Below are 15,674 nucleotides of genomic sequence, written 5' to 3'. Positions count from 1 at the left end.
GACAAAAGACAATTACCATATGGGTCTCTGACTCTGGGGTCAGTGAACTACTTGCCAAGGCCAAATATGGCAGTCTGCTTGTTTTCCTATGTTCTATTTAAAAATGTAAAAACCATTCTTAGCTCACAGGCTGTGTGAAAACAGGCAATGGGCTGTATTTGGCTCAAACCCTGCATTGATTTAACTTTTGTAAAATAAATAGGCAGGAAAAGTTTTTCATTTCCTCCATTAAATCACAATCTTATAATCGTTGTTTTAGGTTTAAGTATTTGGTTTCAAAAGAAATCAGCCTATCAAATTCCTTGGTGGCCCTACCTCCCATCCTTCAGTAGAGGAAATTCCACCTTGAAGGATAGCAATAGGATAAACCTGAGCTTATAGGAAGAGAGTAAGAGTTGCCTGTCCATAAGGTCTAAAGAATTCTAGGAGTCTAAAATACAGTGTGATAGACAATAGGAGTCAAAGGGGAACATTCATGGAAACTTAGAGACAGTGTATGTAATAGAATTTAAACTTTAGGTGGAGAAATATAAATCAAAGAGAAATTTAGGAGATAACCTCTGAAATTGCTCCCAGTACGTGTGAGCCAAGAGAATGGGTAGAGAGATTGTCTAGGTCAATATTCCATAATTTATCTTTTTTATCTTTAAAAATATTCTTTTTCAATTACATGTAAAAATGCTAAACATTTTTTAAAAATTTTGAGTCCCAACTTTATCCCCTTTCTGAGATGGCAATTTGATATGTTATACATTACAATCATATAAAACATATTTCATGTGAGTTACATTGTGAAAGAAAACACAGACCCCCCCAAAAAAAAAACAAAAACAAAAAAACCACAAAATAAATAAAGTGTAATATAGTATGCTTTGATCTGCATTCAGATTCCATCATTTTTTTCTCTGGAAGTGGATAGTATTTTTCATCATGAGTTATGTTTCCTTTTCCTGAATGTAATAATTTTAAAACCACATTATGATCTGAAAAGGCTACATTTAATATTTCTAATTTTCTACATTTGGTTATGAGGTCTTTATGCTCCAATATATGATCTTTTTTCAAGTAGGTGCCATATACCACTGAGAAAAAGATAGACTCCTTTTTTATTACCATTCAGTTTTCTCCAGAAGCCTATCATATTTTTATTATAGTTTATATAAAATATATCTATAGCATTCCCTTGATTTACCAGTTTAATAACTATCTCAAAAAAGGAATAATGTTAGTTTGGCATAAAGTCTTGATGAAGTCATGCTGCTGACTCTTCCTATTAACCACTTCCTTTTCTAGACATTCATTAATGTTGTCTTTGTTATATTAATAATATATGCAATCTTAATTATATTCATTATATTTTATTTTTATTTTGTCTCAATTATAGTTTTTTACTAATTAAAATGTTTAAATAATTTTGTATAATCACTTCATCTTCAACAATTTCTTCTATTTGTTTAATAGATAAAAAGATATTTCCCTTAAAAAATTATTTGTATATATATGTATAATTTTATTTTATTCCACATTTTGTCTTTTATTCTTTAAACCTAGCTAGATTTTAATGTGATGGATAATATAGGGTCTGGATATAAATCTATTGGCAAATTGGTAGCCTTTTATTTTCATTAAATAATAAGTCTTTTTCAGTTTTGATTTTGTCTATTTGTTATCAAATCCTAGTATTTCATATGCATTTCATTCTATGTTTGGGAACTAAAGTCTTATGGCAAAATGTTTTGGTGTCTAGCCTTACTCCCTTTCCTGATAAAAATGCCCAGGAATTATGGGAAGGTAATCATGAAGCTAAATTCAAAATGACCCATTTTATTGTTATTTACTGTTATTGTTATCTATAACAAATATACATGGTGATATATACCATTAGATCCAAATTCCTTTTCATAGTGCTCAAGTCCTTTTATGTTTCTGTTTCACTTTATACCTGCAAATTTATCACCTACAATTATCAACAAGTAAATTACCAATCCAATTATGCTGTTCTTCTCTGGGTTTTTTTTGGTCTTGTTTTTTCAGATTCATATTCTTTTTTTCACTATTAGAATTTCTCCACTTGTACTTCCTATTTAATTCTCTGTATTCAAATATCCCTTTTGATCAAGTTTCAATTCAAATTGTATCTTTTCCATGAAGCTACATTACTTATATATTTCCATGTGGATCTTCCATATGACTTATTTTCTGTACTACATATTTTATCTGTAATCAAATTCTTTCTAACATTATTCTCTATTTTAGGGATGTATATCTTATAAATATACAGCCCTCAAAGGAACACACATTTCTTTTTAACTAGGAATGTTCTGGTAAATGTTTAACAATGAGCTTTCCAAAACCACAACACATTTTGTACAAACAAAACCAATGCAATCAAAATTAGGAGGGAAGTAACAAATTGGGAAAAATCTTTATAACAAATCCTCTGACAAAGGTCTAATTACTCAAATGTACAAAAAAGCAAACCATTCCCCAATTGATAAATGGGCAAGGGACATGAACAGGCAATTTTCACATAAAGAAATCAAAACTACCAACAAACACATGAAAAAGTGTTCTAAATCTCTTATAATTAGAGAAATGCAAGTCAAAACAACTTTGAGCTACCATCTCATACTTAGCAGATTGGCTAACATGACAGCAAAGGAAAATAATAAATGTTGGAGGGGATGTGGCAAAATTGGGACATGAATGCATTGCTGGTGGAGTTGTGAATTGATCCAACCATTCTGGATGGCAATTTGGAACGATGCCCAAAGGGCTTTAAAAGACTGCCTGTTCTTTGATCTAGCCATTCCACTACTGGGTTTGTACCCCAAAGAGATAATAAGGAAAAAGACATGTACCAAAATATTTATAGCTGCGCTCTTTGTGGTGGCAAAAAATTGGAAAATGAGGGTATGCCCTTTGTTTGGGGAATGGCTGAACAAATTATGGCATCTGTTGGTGATGGAATACTATTGTGATCAAAGGAATAATGAACTGGAGGAATTCCATGCATACTGGAACAACCTCTAGGAATTGATGCAGAGTGAAAGGAGTAGAACTAGGAGAACCTTATACAGAGATTGATACACTGTGGCACAATTGAATGTAATGGACTTCTCTACTAGCAGCAATGCAATGATCCAAGACAATTCTGAGGTACTTGTGAGAATGCTATCCACATCCAGAGAAAGAACTGTGGGAGTAGAAACACAGAAGAAAAACAGTTTCTTGATCACATGGGTCGATGGGGATATGATTGGGGATGTAGACCCTAAGAGATTACCCTAATCCAAATATTAATAATATGGAAATAGGTCTTGTGAAACCCAGTGGAATTGCTCATTGACTTTGAGAGGGGGTGGGAAGGAACATGAATCATGCAACCATGGAAAAATATTCTAAATTAATTTTTTCAAATTTTAAATTAAATTTAAAATTTTCAAATAAAAAAAATGTAACACAATCCACAAAGCAATACATTAAATCCCTGGTTTGTAGTGTTTTTGTGCTTATACACTATATTTAACTTATCAGGGGTCTCTAGCAAGTAGATTTGAGTTGGTTCTAGCACACTCTTGCAAAGCTTTAAAAGAGGAAACCAAGTCGATTGAATTAAGAATCAAATCTAAAACTGAAATGAATTATTGTCATAGTGATATATGTATATGTATTTGTGTGTATGTGTTATAATATGGAGGTGGAAAGAACTGTTAGAGATGATGTAGATCAATTCAATCATTTTATAGATGAGGAAAATGAGGTCCAGACTGTGACTTAGCCAAGGTAATATCAGCAGTAAGCACCAGAGCTAGAATTCAAACCTGAGACGTATTCCAACTCCAAATAGTCTTATTTGCTCAATACTGTGCATGTCCCCAAAGCCCTGAAATTCAAGGTGAAGAGTGTCTTAATTCATCAGTGAAAGAATTTGAGTGGATACTCTTAATTCGAAAGAATTTCAGTTCAGGAGAAGAAATTTACTTTAAGGAAATACTAGTTGGCATTGGAGGATTTAACTCTAGGCATAGGATTAAAAAGGAGACTTTAAACTGTTAAGATCCACTGAGTAGCTGCACAGTGGTACCCTAGGTGTCATAATCAAGAACAACCACTAGAGGGCTGCATCTCAAAGTATTACAGCACCTACTATTATTTAGGGGTCTTGGTGGATGGAGCACCAGAGCTGAGGTTGAAACTGCACTTGCAACGTCTTGTGAAAGAAGAGAAACTGTAGGTATGGGGGTATCACATTATCTAATTATTGATATTTTCCCCAACTATTATTAATATGCCAGTAGCTCTACATTTAGTTCTTCATGGGAGAAGGACTTAGTTGCATTGCCTAAATTATAAGCGTTTTGATGTAAATGAGAGATGTTAATTGACCACATATATGGTAGCATTGTGGACAACATAAGAATGTTGCATCAGCAGTGATAGTGCCCCAGTCCACAAGCCTTCTTGGAACTGTAAATTTCCCTTGCTTCAGGTGGGTTTTTAAAAGCCAGCACCAATTCTTTTCTTTTTAGAGCTCTATTTTGGGATACTAATTTCCAAATCCCCAAGGTTGCTCTGCTTTATGGATTTTGGCAGCTCAAAACAGTCCAAAAGCACCTAATTAGAATTCTCTATGTAGCTAACGGAGAGCATGGTAGCAAAGGGCAATAGCCCCAGCATTAGTAACTCAGATCTATCTGCCAGCAGCCAAAAAACCCCCAAAACATTTTTCCCCTCTGAAGGATCTTTACTCCATCCCAACCCCCAATTTTCTAGAGCTACTGACAGGATGGAACAAGAGATATTACCTCCTTCTTTCTTACTTCCTGCCTAGAAAATCACTTTAAATGGATGCATATTAGACTGATAGAGGAGTAAAAGGACATTTATACTATGGCCAGTAGGGAAACCTGCACATCTGGCATTTTTAGAGACCCAGTGGAGTTGGAAGAAGGAAGCAACAGTGACCTATTTCTCCCTAATGATTTCCCATGGAATTTGCCTGGCCAATAATATATGGAGTTTATTTAACCTTGTTCTGGCAAGCAAGAAATGTTAATAAAATTGGAAAACACAGCCTATAACATGTGTACGTTTCTTCTTCCCTGCTTACTGTCTTGTTATCACTAAGTGAGAGAACTCATGACCAATTTTGTAAGATTTTAGAAGCTCATTTCTTCCTTGTCACTTTTTGTAAAAAGGCTACAAACATTCATAGTCATGCTTGTGATCAATTTTATGGAAATGTACATATGGCTATCTCTAAGAATAATATGAACATTTTCTCCCCTATCTCATGAACAAGACAAACATTAAGTGAGTTTTTTGCAAAGAAATATTTGTCTTTATGAGAGATGCAAACTACAAGTGGCCAGGGAACCACACAAAAGGTGGGAAACTAAAACGGGAAAGAGGCTCACACTGGGATGCACTATGCTAGAGATAGTTTATACTGTACTAGAGATACATAGGCTGAGCCTGAGGCAGTACAGGTGTAGCATTGAGCAATGTGCCAAGAAATGGCTGGCCCTGTTTAAAATTGAGAAGTAGGTCAAGTTTGTCTTTTGTCTCTTCTATCTCTCCTCTATATCCCTTTCTTACCATACCCTCTATTTCTCTCACTCTTTAGTGCTCTCTCGGTGCACATAATACATATAGAAATAGGATAAACTAATTCATAATAACAAAGTATTGCAGACTAATACCAGCATAATATTATGTCTTCATGAAAAATGCACATTTTGAAAAGAAGACTAAATGAAGAATGCAATGCCCAATCCAAATAAATGATTCTTTAATGGCATAATTGGGAAAAAAAACAACCCTTACCTTCCATCTTGGAATCAATACTATGTATTGGTTCTAAGGTAGAAGAGTGGTAATGGCTAGGCAATGGGAATTAAGTGACTTGCCCAAGGTCACACAGCTAGGAAATATCTGAGGCCATATTTGAACTTCTCATCTGTAGATCTGGCTCTCAAATCATTGAACCGTCTGGCTCTCCCTTAATGGTATAATTTTAGGCATTGTTGTCCAGTCTTTTCAGTCATGTTCAACTCTTCATGACTCCATTTAGGTTTTTCTTCCCAAAGATACTGAAGGATGATGAGGAAACTGAGGCAAATAGGATTAGGTGACTTGCTTAGGGTCACAAGCTAGTAAATGTCAGAGACCAGATTTGAACTCAGGAAAATGAATCTTTTTGACCCTAGGCCTGGAACTCTATCCACTGTGCCACCTTGTTGCCCAATTTTAGTCACTAAGGCTCCTTATTATGGAAGCTTTTAAAAGCAGAGAAGTTGTGCTCTTAAATTGTATCATGATGGCATTCCATTTATCATCATGGCTGACCCTGAGCTCAGGAGAGGCAATGACAGAGATTCTGACTGTTCACTGTTTATCTGGCTGGGGAGGATATGTAAGTTTCCCAAATGTCTCTTGTTTAGACAAGTGACCTCCTTGACTTGGTTAGTAATAAGGTTTCTCCATCTCCAAAAGTCCATTCATGCATTTCTTAGTATTCTGCTCTTTTTTTTTTACCTTCCTCTTGCCCTGTATCCTAATTTCTACCTACAAGACAGCTTCCCTACTGCCCTTGATCAGAGTATCGATATGTATTTTTGGTACCTATAAGTCACAACACACATAGTCCAGAGATTCAAAATAGCCAAGAAGACAAAAGATACATTTTATCTGAATGTACAAGTCTGAAAAACTGGATGGGAAATCGGGCAGTAACACATTTCTTGTACATGCCTGAATCTTCCATTTTTCCATTAGGACCAGAAGTAAAATAAACAGAAGAGTATTACAATATTTAGGAATTCCTAGCTCCCATCTTAAGCAGAACATGGAGTTCATAATCAGGATGAAAAGAAATACTTCAGGTGGAAAAAGAGATTAACAGCTCATTTCATCTTAATTTTGAGGATTGGGACTATAGAAGGAATGATATGTATTATATTTGGGCCGTTATCACTTTAAAAGCCAAGAGGATGTTTTCTGGATAATCACTGGTTTGGCTTCCTTGTGTTTGAGGCAGAAGGGGCCACACCTATGGGGAATTGAGTCTTTGGTTATAGCAGAATTTAGCTCTGTAGGAAAGCCTTTGGGATCTAGTAGCGCAGATGAATGTGGAGTTGGAGAGAAGTAGCATTTTATCTGTGTAATCTGTCTTCTTCTTAAGTTTAGGGCAGCTTTACATGCTACCAAGAATGTGAGGGAGACATAACTTCTTATTTATTGAGAAGACGCTGAATATGATGTATAACTGTTGAGTAACAGTTTCTAATTCATTTTTTATTTTAAACACTTTTTTTTGAGTGCCAGATTTTTTAGTTCTAAATTTTTAGTTCCAAATTCTCTCCCTCCTTTCCATTCCTTTTCCACACACAAAAAAGGCAAGCTGTATGATATCAATTATACCCGTTAAAGGCTGCAAAACATATTTCTACATTATGCATATTAAGAAAAATAACAAAAAAAGAAAAAGTGGGAAAATTATTCTTCAATTTATATTCAAAGGTCATTAAGTCTCTATGGAGATGGATAGCATTTTTTCATCATGAGCCCTTTGGAATTGTCTTGAATCATTGTATTGATTGGAGTAGCCAAGTCTTTCACTGCTGATCATCATTACAACATTATTGTTACTGTGCATAATGATCTGGTTCTTCTCAATTCACTTTGTATCAGTTCATATAGGTCTTGCCATATGTTTATGAAACCACTTCCCCTTGTCATTTTGAATAGCACAGTAGTACTCTATCACAATCATATGACACAACTTTTTCAGCCATTTCCTAGTTGATGGATATCCCTTTGATTTCCAATTCTTTTGCTAATCACAAAAAGAGCTGCTGTAATTTTTGTACATATATGTCCTTTTCCTTTGATCTCTTTGAGATACAGATCTAGCAGTGGTATTACTAGGTCAAAGGGCACGAATAGTTTTATAGCTCTTTGGACATAGTTGCAAATTATATTCTAAAATGGTTGGACAGGTTTACTACTCCACCCTCAATTCATTAGTGCACCTGTTTCCCTCATTCCCTCCAGCATTTATTTCTGATATGTACGAGGTAGCACCTCAGAGTTGTTTTAATTTATATTTCTTTAGACAATAGTGATTTAGGGCATTTTTTATATGACTGTAGTTAGCTTTGATTTCTTCTTTTTAAAATAGTCTGTTTATATACTTTGACCATTAATGAACTGTGGAATGACTCATATTTTTAAAATTTGACTCAGTTTTCTATCTGAGAAGTGATATCCTTATCAGAGAAACTTGCTGTACATTTTTTAATATTACTTATTGTCTTTGGTACTTTTTTAGAAAAATGTAGCTCCTCTGATTATCTCTTCTAACTAGGCCTATTTTTGCTTTTGTTTTATCTGAGATTATAATTGCTACCTTTCCCTTTTTTACTTCAGCTTATTCTGCACCAGCCCCTTATTTTTACTCTGTGTGTATCTTTCTGTTTCAAGCATGTTTCTTGTAAGCAACATATGTTGGATTTTGGTTTCTAACCCGTTCTGTTATATGCTTCTTTTTAATAGGTGAGCTCATCCTATTTCCATTTAATTATGATTACTAACTATATTTCCTTCCATCTCACTTTCCTCTGTTTCTTTTTCTTCTTTCTCTTTTTATCCTGTCTCTCCTTCAAAAGTTTATTTTGCTTCTAACTGTTGCTTCCCTTAATCTGCCCTTTTCTTACTCTCCTGCCTTCCCTTTTTCTTACCCTTTCTCCCTCCTACTTCCCTGATGGCTAAGTTAGATTTCTAAACACAACTGAATGTTTACATATATTCTGCCCTCTTTGAACCAATTTAGATGTAAGATTCAATTATTATCTTCCTTCCTTCTGCTCCATTTTTCTTCTCCACTGTAAAAACTCTTCATTCCTTTTTCATGCAAGAAAAAATTTTCCCCATTCTACCTCCTTGCCCCTTTCTCCCAGTACATCCTTTTTTACCCCTTCATCATTTTTGAAGATTATTTCTTAATAATCAACTCACACCATATCCTTTGCTATGTAAATTATTTTTGACTGCACTAACAATGATAAAATTCTTAGGAGTTTACATGCATCATCTTCCCATATAGGAATATAAATAGTTTAACTTTATTGATCCCTTTATAATTACTCTTTCCTGTTTACTTTTTTATCTTTCTCTCAAGACTTGTGTTTGAATGTCACATTTTTTATTCAGCTCTGTTCTTTTCATCAGAGATTCTTGAAAGTTTTCCATTGCATTAAATATCAACTTTTTCCCCTGAAGAATTATACTCAATTTTACTAGGCAGGTTATTCTTGGTTATAATTCTTTACTTTCTGGAATAGCATATTCAAAGCCTTATTCTCCTTTAATGTGAAAGCCACTAAATCTTGTGTGATCCTGTCTGTGGCTTTACAGTATTTGAATTGTTTCTTTCTGGCAACTTGAAGTATTTTCTCTTTGACCTGGGAGCTCTAGAATTTGGCTAGAATATTCTTGGGAGTTTTTTAGTGTATTCTTTCGATTTCTATTTTATTGCCTGGATTTAAGATATCAGGGAAGTTTTCCTTGATAATGTTTTCAAATATTATATCTAGGCATCATGTATTTCTGGAAGTCCAATAATTCTTAAATTATCTCTCTTGTAACTATTTTCCAGATTATTGTTTTATTGAGATATTTCATATTTTCTACTATTTTTTCAAACTATACAATTTGTAAAGTTTATTATTAGGAAACATGAATATAGGTTAAAAAGGGCTGTTTCTTGTCTGAAACACACTGATTGATAATTCATGGCAGGATATATGCAGGCAATGATAAAGTATTAAATAGTATCCAAATTAAGAGGCCATAATTCAAACTGTTCAATTACAATTCATATGTCCTGGCAGAAATACATAGTTTTCCTTCTTCATGAAGTCTATGGCCTTCAGAGAAAAGCATTAAAAAGCTTCACCACAAACTTAGTTATAAAACTTACAGAAAACAATGCCTTTTTTGTGACTAAGCATGCACCTATCACATAAAGCATTGTAACTTTCTATTTACAAATGTTTGAAGTTTTTTTTAAAAATGTCACATCCATCATTTAAAGTGCAAGCTACAAATAATGCTGTACTCCTAAAGAAAAGAAAGGCATTAAAAAGTCTGATGTAGAGACCAGATCCTGCCAAAAGTGGTTATACAACTAACTAAAAGGAAACTGGCAGAGCATTCCTAGCTCCAGTCAGGTTTTAGTGTAACACCTCCAAAGGGATTCTTTTTTATAATACTACCAACCAAACATATATTCCATTGCTTTAGATACAAGACTTTCATCTTTTCTCGGAGTTTGACTGTCAGAAACAACCTGATAGTCACTAGTAGAGGCTTTATAAGCGGTAGTAAGAGGTCTCATGGTAGAAGTTCTAGGAGTGCTTAAAGGTTGTACTGGTGTGCCTAAAGTTTTGATTGGTGGTGTGAAGGCTGATCCTGGAGAATATACAGTGCATCTATCAGAGCTTTCCATAATGCTTTTATCTATACAAGGCTTTACTTCAATCATTATGGACTCTCCAAAATTTCTCCCATCTTTGCTTAAGGCTTTCCAGGCCTGAAGTTTGGATTGATAACAAATATGCATCCAATTCCCTGTGTTAGACATCATATGTTTTAATATGTTTCCATACTGTGCAAACTGTAGGAGTATATAAGAAGCAGATGCTTGAGGAAATCCAAATGCAGTTACCCAAGTGTCATCAAGATGATCATCTGAAGTCAGAGAATCTCCTTGAGAATAAAAGGGATCCACCTGAGCAGGAGACAGAGCAGTCTTTCGTGGCTGACCAATATTTGCTGGACTGAACACTCCTGGACCTGTTCCTGGGGAAACTGGCATAACTCCAACCAAGGGACTCTGCATTACTGAAATGTTGGACTGTCTTCTTGAAGATAAAGGTGTTGATCCAAGTCCTGGGCTGGAAATATCATCATAGATACTTCTAACTGGTGGTGCTCCACTTTTATCTTTATGAGATGGTACAACTGGTTGAGGTGGAGATCCACCTGCAAGTAAAGGTGACCTCATTTCCATAATCCCAACAGAAGGGCGACTGAAAGATCAAGGTTGGGGAGTCCCTGGAGCTGTCAAATCTCCCATTAACAAGCCAGGTAAGAAATGTGCATTCACTCCTGGCTTTGGGGAAGTAGGTGAACCCAACATCATTGGTTCAGCTCCTGTTGGAGGTGGTTGGGGCTCCACAGAGAAGGTAGCCATGACAGTAACGAACAGCACTAACACCTGCTTTTCACAATTTTCCTTTTCTTCTATTTTTCATCTGTTTGACTTTGTCTTGTTTCTTTTTTTTAATTTTTTTTTTTTATTTTTAAACCTTTAACTTCTGTGTATTGGCTCCTAGGTGGAAGAGTGGTAAGGGTGGGCAATGGGGGTCAAGTAACTTGCCCAGGGTCACACAGCTGGGAAGTGTCTGAGGCCAGCTTTGAACCTAGGACCTCCCATCTCTAGGCCTGACTCTCAATCCACTGAGCTACCCAGCTGTCCCCTGTCATATTGTTTCTTGATGTCTCATGCAATCATTAGCTTATCCAATTCTAATTTTTAAGGAATTATTTTCTCCACTAAGGTTTTTAACCTCTTTTTTTTTTTTTTTTTTTTTTTTTTTACATTTGGCCTCTTCTGTTTTTTAGAAAGTTCTTTTCTTCATTTAATTTGTGTCCCTCTTTTACCATTAGGCTAATTTTGGGGTAGGGGCGTGCCTCTTTTACCAAACTCTTAATCTTTTCATAATTTTCTTGTGTCACTCTCATTTATTTTCCCAGTTTTTCCTCTCTCACTCTTATCTCTTTCTTTAACTCTGAGGAATTTTTGCTGGGCTTTGGTCCAAATAGCATTTTTCTTTGAGGCTTTGGTTATATCTGTTTACACACTGTTGTCTTCTTCTGTGTTCATGTTTGATCTTCCCTATCACCATGGTAGATGTTTTGCAGTCAAGTTACCATTTTTTCCTCTCATTTTTTCTACCTCATTTATTGACTTTGAACTTTATGTTAAAGTTTAGCTTTGTTCATCTGGGGGTGGGAAACAGTGTTCTAAGCTTCAGATTTTGTGTGTGTATGTATTGCTCTTTTCAAAATGAGTGCTAGAAGTCTACAAGTTTTGGTGCTGTGATGCTGGAAATTATGGCCACTGTTCTCCTGGTCTGTGCTCTACAGGAAGACTTCCAAGGCCCCTGAGCTGCAAGGGCTAACACTCCTCTTGGCCCTCAAACTGGGTTCCCTGCTTTCCTGTGGCCACTTTATTAGCACTAATCTCTCTCTGTCTTGGAACTGTGACCAGGCCCCCTATTCCCTTGTCATTAACCATACATGCTCTTCTCTGCCCTGGAATTGTGACCCGGAATTCTATATGAACAATAAAGTTACTAATCAGCACCAGATACATTTATGCCAGCAAAACATCCTTTGTAATTTTCTGACTGATTGTCAGACTCTCTTACTTTTTCTGGGCTGAGAACTCCTGAAGCTGCTACTGCTACTGCCTCCTTCAAAGTTCCTGTACTTGTTATAATTCACTTCAGTTGTTTTTTGTTTTTAGTGATATGTGGATAAAGATATTCCTGGGTTTTAATTGAAAGAGAAAAACTTTCAAATGGTGGATTGAGACCTTCAAGACATTGTCATATATGGGAATTGACTCCATCATGTTCCTAACCTTTAGAGCTTACAATTCTAGGGACTGCCATGAAAGGACTTCCCTTGGGTGAGATTATTCTCTCTTCTTCTTTGAGCCCAAGTCTTTTCTTGATATCAGCTGAAATAGACATTTTGTCTTTCCTATTCTTTGGCATATTCTAATCTGTAACATTTTCAAATTTCTACATGTTATTTTGCTTGGATAAGTCAATTTATTTACTATTTTCTGTTTTAGATGATCTTTTGTTTAAATAGTATTGGTGGGTAGGGGCTTAATTGGTAAGTATAAACTAAGGGTTACCACTGCCTTTAATAGAAATCAGGGAACACTTTTATTTTGAAACCAGACTCATACTTGTCATCCAGAGATATCTGAAGGATGGCATATTGATATAATAATACTCACTATTCCCCAGAGACTGGATTAGAAATTGCCCAGCTTCAGTGATCCCTGACCTTGCCTGCCTTCTTCTCCCTTATCCAGCTGGTAGGAGCATGTATAGCCGTTTTCTTAATCTCCCTTACGATCCTAAGTGTAGGCTAGACCTAAGATCATATCCATCTTACAACTGAGGAACATTGTATTTTTATGATCTATAATTTCATTCTAATATTGATCCTGAATCACTGGTCTGGCCTTAGTTAGGTATGGCCCTGTGTAGAAGTGGCCTCTATAATTTCATATTTATCTTTGTATTAATATAGCTTCTGAAAGCAAAGAATCACAGTTATTTTGAAGATCCTACTTTGTTTACTGCCAAAGAAACTAAATGGGAACATTTTAGGTTTCTACAAACAACAAATTTAGTTTCTACAAAACTGAACAAATATTTAAGGAAAACTAGCCCAAAGCTTCTTGAGCACCATGGCATACATTCATCAATATTATTATTTTTTTGAGTATTTATTAATTATTTTCTCTGTCTCCTTTCTAACTGAGCAAAATGCCTCTGACTTTTCTATAACTAGCATTTATCTTTGGGGAAACTAATCTTTTCATTACTTCAAGAGATTAATTTCATTTGCTGACTCCAACAAGACTTGATATTTTCCATTTGTACTCAAATGGCTACATTTTAAGCAACACCATGGGAGACGGAACTTGGACTGTATATAGGGATTTAGCTATAGAGCTCACATCAATATCAGCAAGAGGGCAGATAAATCCCTAGACAGAGTCTTGATGTTGCAGGGGGGAAAAAATCATTGTATCCAGTCTATCAGGCTTAGCTGCTTAGGTTGTGCTTCTGTGAATAGGCAGGAAATAGCACATGTTTTAGTTTGAGCCCTGTGTCCCACTGCACATTCTCTTCCTGAAGTCCAGCTGCTTCCAAGTTCAGGAGAGACTCTCGTCATAGTGTAGCACCTATACTGTAGAACATGTTAGATAAAAGGCAAGATTTAGGACTACTTGTCTTCTCCAATCATCCAATGTGTTCCAGTAGTGACCTAATTCTCCCTAGGAGCATGTGTATAATTTTCCCTGACTATTCTATGGTGTCAACATAACCTAGCAAGCTATTAAGGGGAGAAAAAAACTAAAAAAACTTCAAAATATGGCATTGCCTCCTGAGGTAATAGAAGCTACACAGACCCAGAGAGTTACTTCTATTTCTTGGCACTCATTCCTTAGCTATTAACATGATTTTGATTAGTACTACTGGTACTACCTGTGACAAGCTATAATATGAGCTCATTAAAGATGGATTTTGATTAAAAGTTTAGATCTTTAAAAATATTTTTAAAAAAGAAGCCTATTGAATGGGATTTCTACCAATGAAAGAAAAAATACACATCTTTGTACATGTAGAATTCCTTTTTTCCTCATGGTTAGGATATTAGTTGTTATTTTTTAATGGGGGGAAAAGGAAGTAGGAGTCAACTTATGATAGTACATCATTTAAATGGGTAGCTACATGGCATAATGGAGAGTATGCTGGATTTTGAGTCAAGAAAACTCACCTTCCTGAGTTCAAATTTGGCCTCAGACACTTGCTTTGTGACCCTGGGCAAGTCACTTAACACTATTTCCTTCAACTTCCTCATGTGTAAAAAAATTAGTTGGAGAAGGAAATGGCAAATACTCCAGTATATTTGCCAAGAAAATGCCCAGTAGAGTTACAAAAATTTGATATATTTTGTCTTTTGTTTTCATAATAAAGTAATTTTGTCTTTATAATAATTTCTGGGTATACTGTCTCTCTCAAACATTTAATAAGGACTGCATCTTATTTTTTAAATATCAAATTAAATCTTTTTCTATGAACAAAAATCTATTTTCCTCCTTCCTCTTCTTCCACTGAGGGATAAAAAAAGAAAAACAAAACTGATATAATAAATATGAATAGACAAGCAAAACAAATTCTATTATTGGTCATGCCCAAACATATATATTTTTCCATTCTATATACCAAGTCCATCACTTCATTGTTCCATCATTTTTCCTCTGGCATCTTGGTTGGTCATTATAGTGATCCCTCACCTATTGCAGGAGTTACTTTCCAGAGTCTCCCACGATAGGTGGGATCCATGAAATATGAAAATCTCTGAAGTAATGGTGTTATACTTATTTTATTTTATATATATATATATATATATATATATATATATATATATATATCTTAAGGCTTAACCCTTCCCACTCTCCTTTAAACCTTTTCCACACTCTTATAAACATTCAGCCAATCAACGCCCAGGATACAGAACACAGAGCTGTGGTTGGTTGCCTTTCATTCCATCAGCCAATAGTGTGCCTCAATAAGTATAACTCGAAGATACAGAATCAGATATAGATATTTTTTAAAACCCACGATATAGTGAAGTTATAAGTGAATCTGAGGAATGACTGTATACTGATGAGTTTTTAAGTCTTTCAAAATTGTCTTGGCAATGCTGTTATAATATTCATAAGTTGTTTTACTGATTCTACTAATTCATTTTTCATCAGTTCATACAGGTCTTTCTAGGTATCTCTGAAA

The 15,674-nt window shown here is 35.2% G+C and overlaps 1 protein-coding gene across 1 annotated transcript; it reads right to left on the bottom strand.

Moving 5' to 3' along the window:
* Nucleotides 1-10,276: 10,276 nt before the first annotated feature.
* LOC123231234 (nucleoporin NUP35-like) lies at nucleotides 10,277-11,287 on the bottom strand. The gene is given in 1 exon segment (XM_044657487.1): nucleotides 10,277-11,287. A coding segment is annotated over 1 exon segment (984 nt). The 5' UTR covers nucleotides 11,261-11,287.
* Between the last annotated feature and the right edge of the window lie 4,387 nt (nucleotides 11,288-15,674).

This window comes from Gracilinanus agilis, chromosome 1, assembly GCF_016433145.1.
Source record: "Gracilinanus agilis isolate LMUSP501 chromosome 1, AgileGrace, whole genome shotgun sequence".
Lineage (NCBI taxonomy): Eukaryota > Metazoa > Chordata > Mammalia > Didelphimorphia > Didelphidae > Gracilinanus > Gracilinanus agilis.
This window is presented reverse-complemented; position numbering and strand designations above follow the sequence as displayed.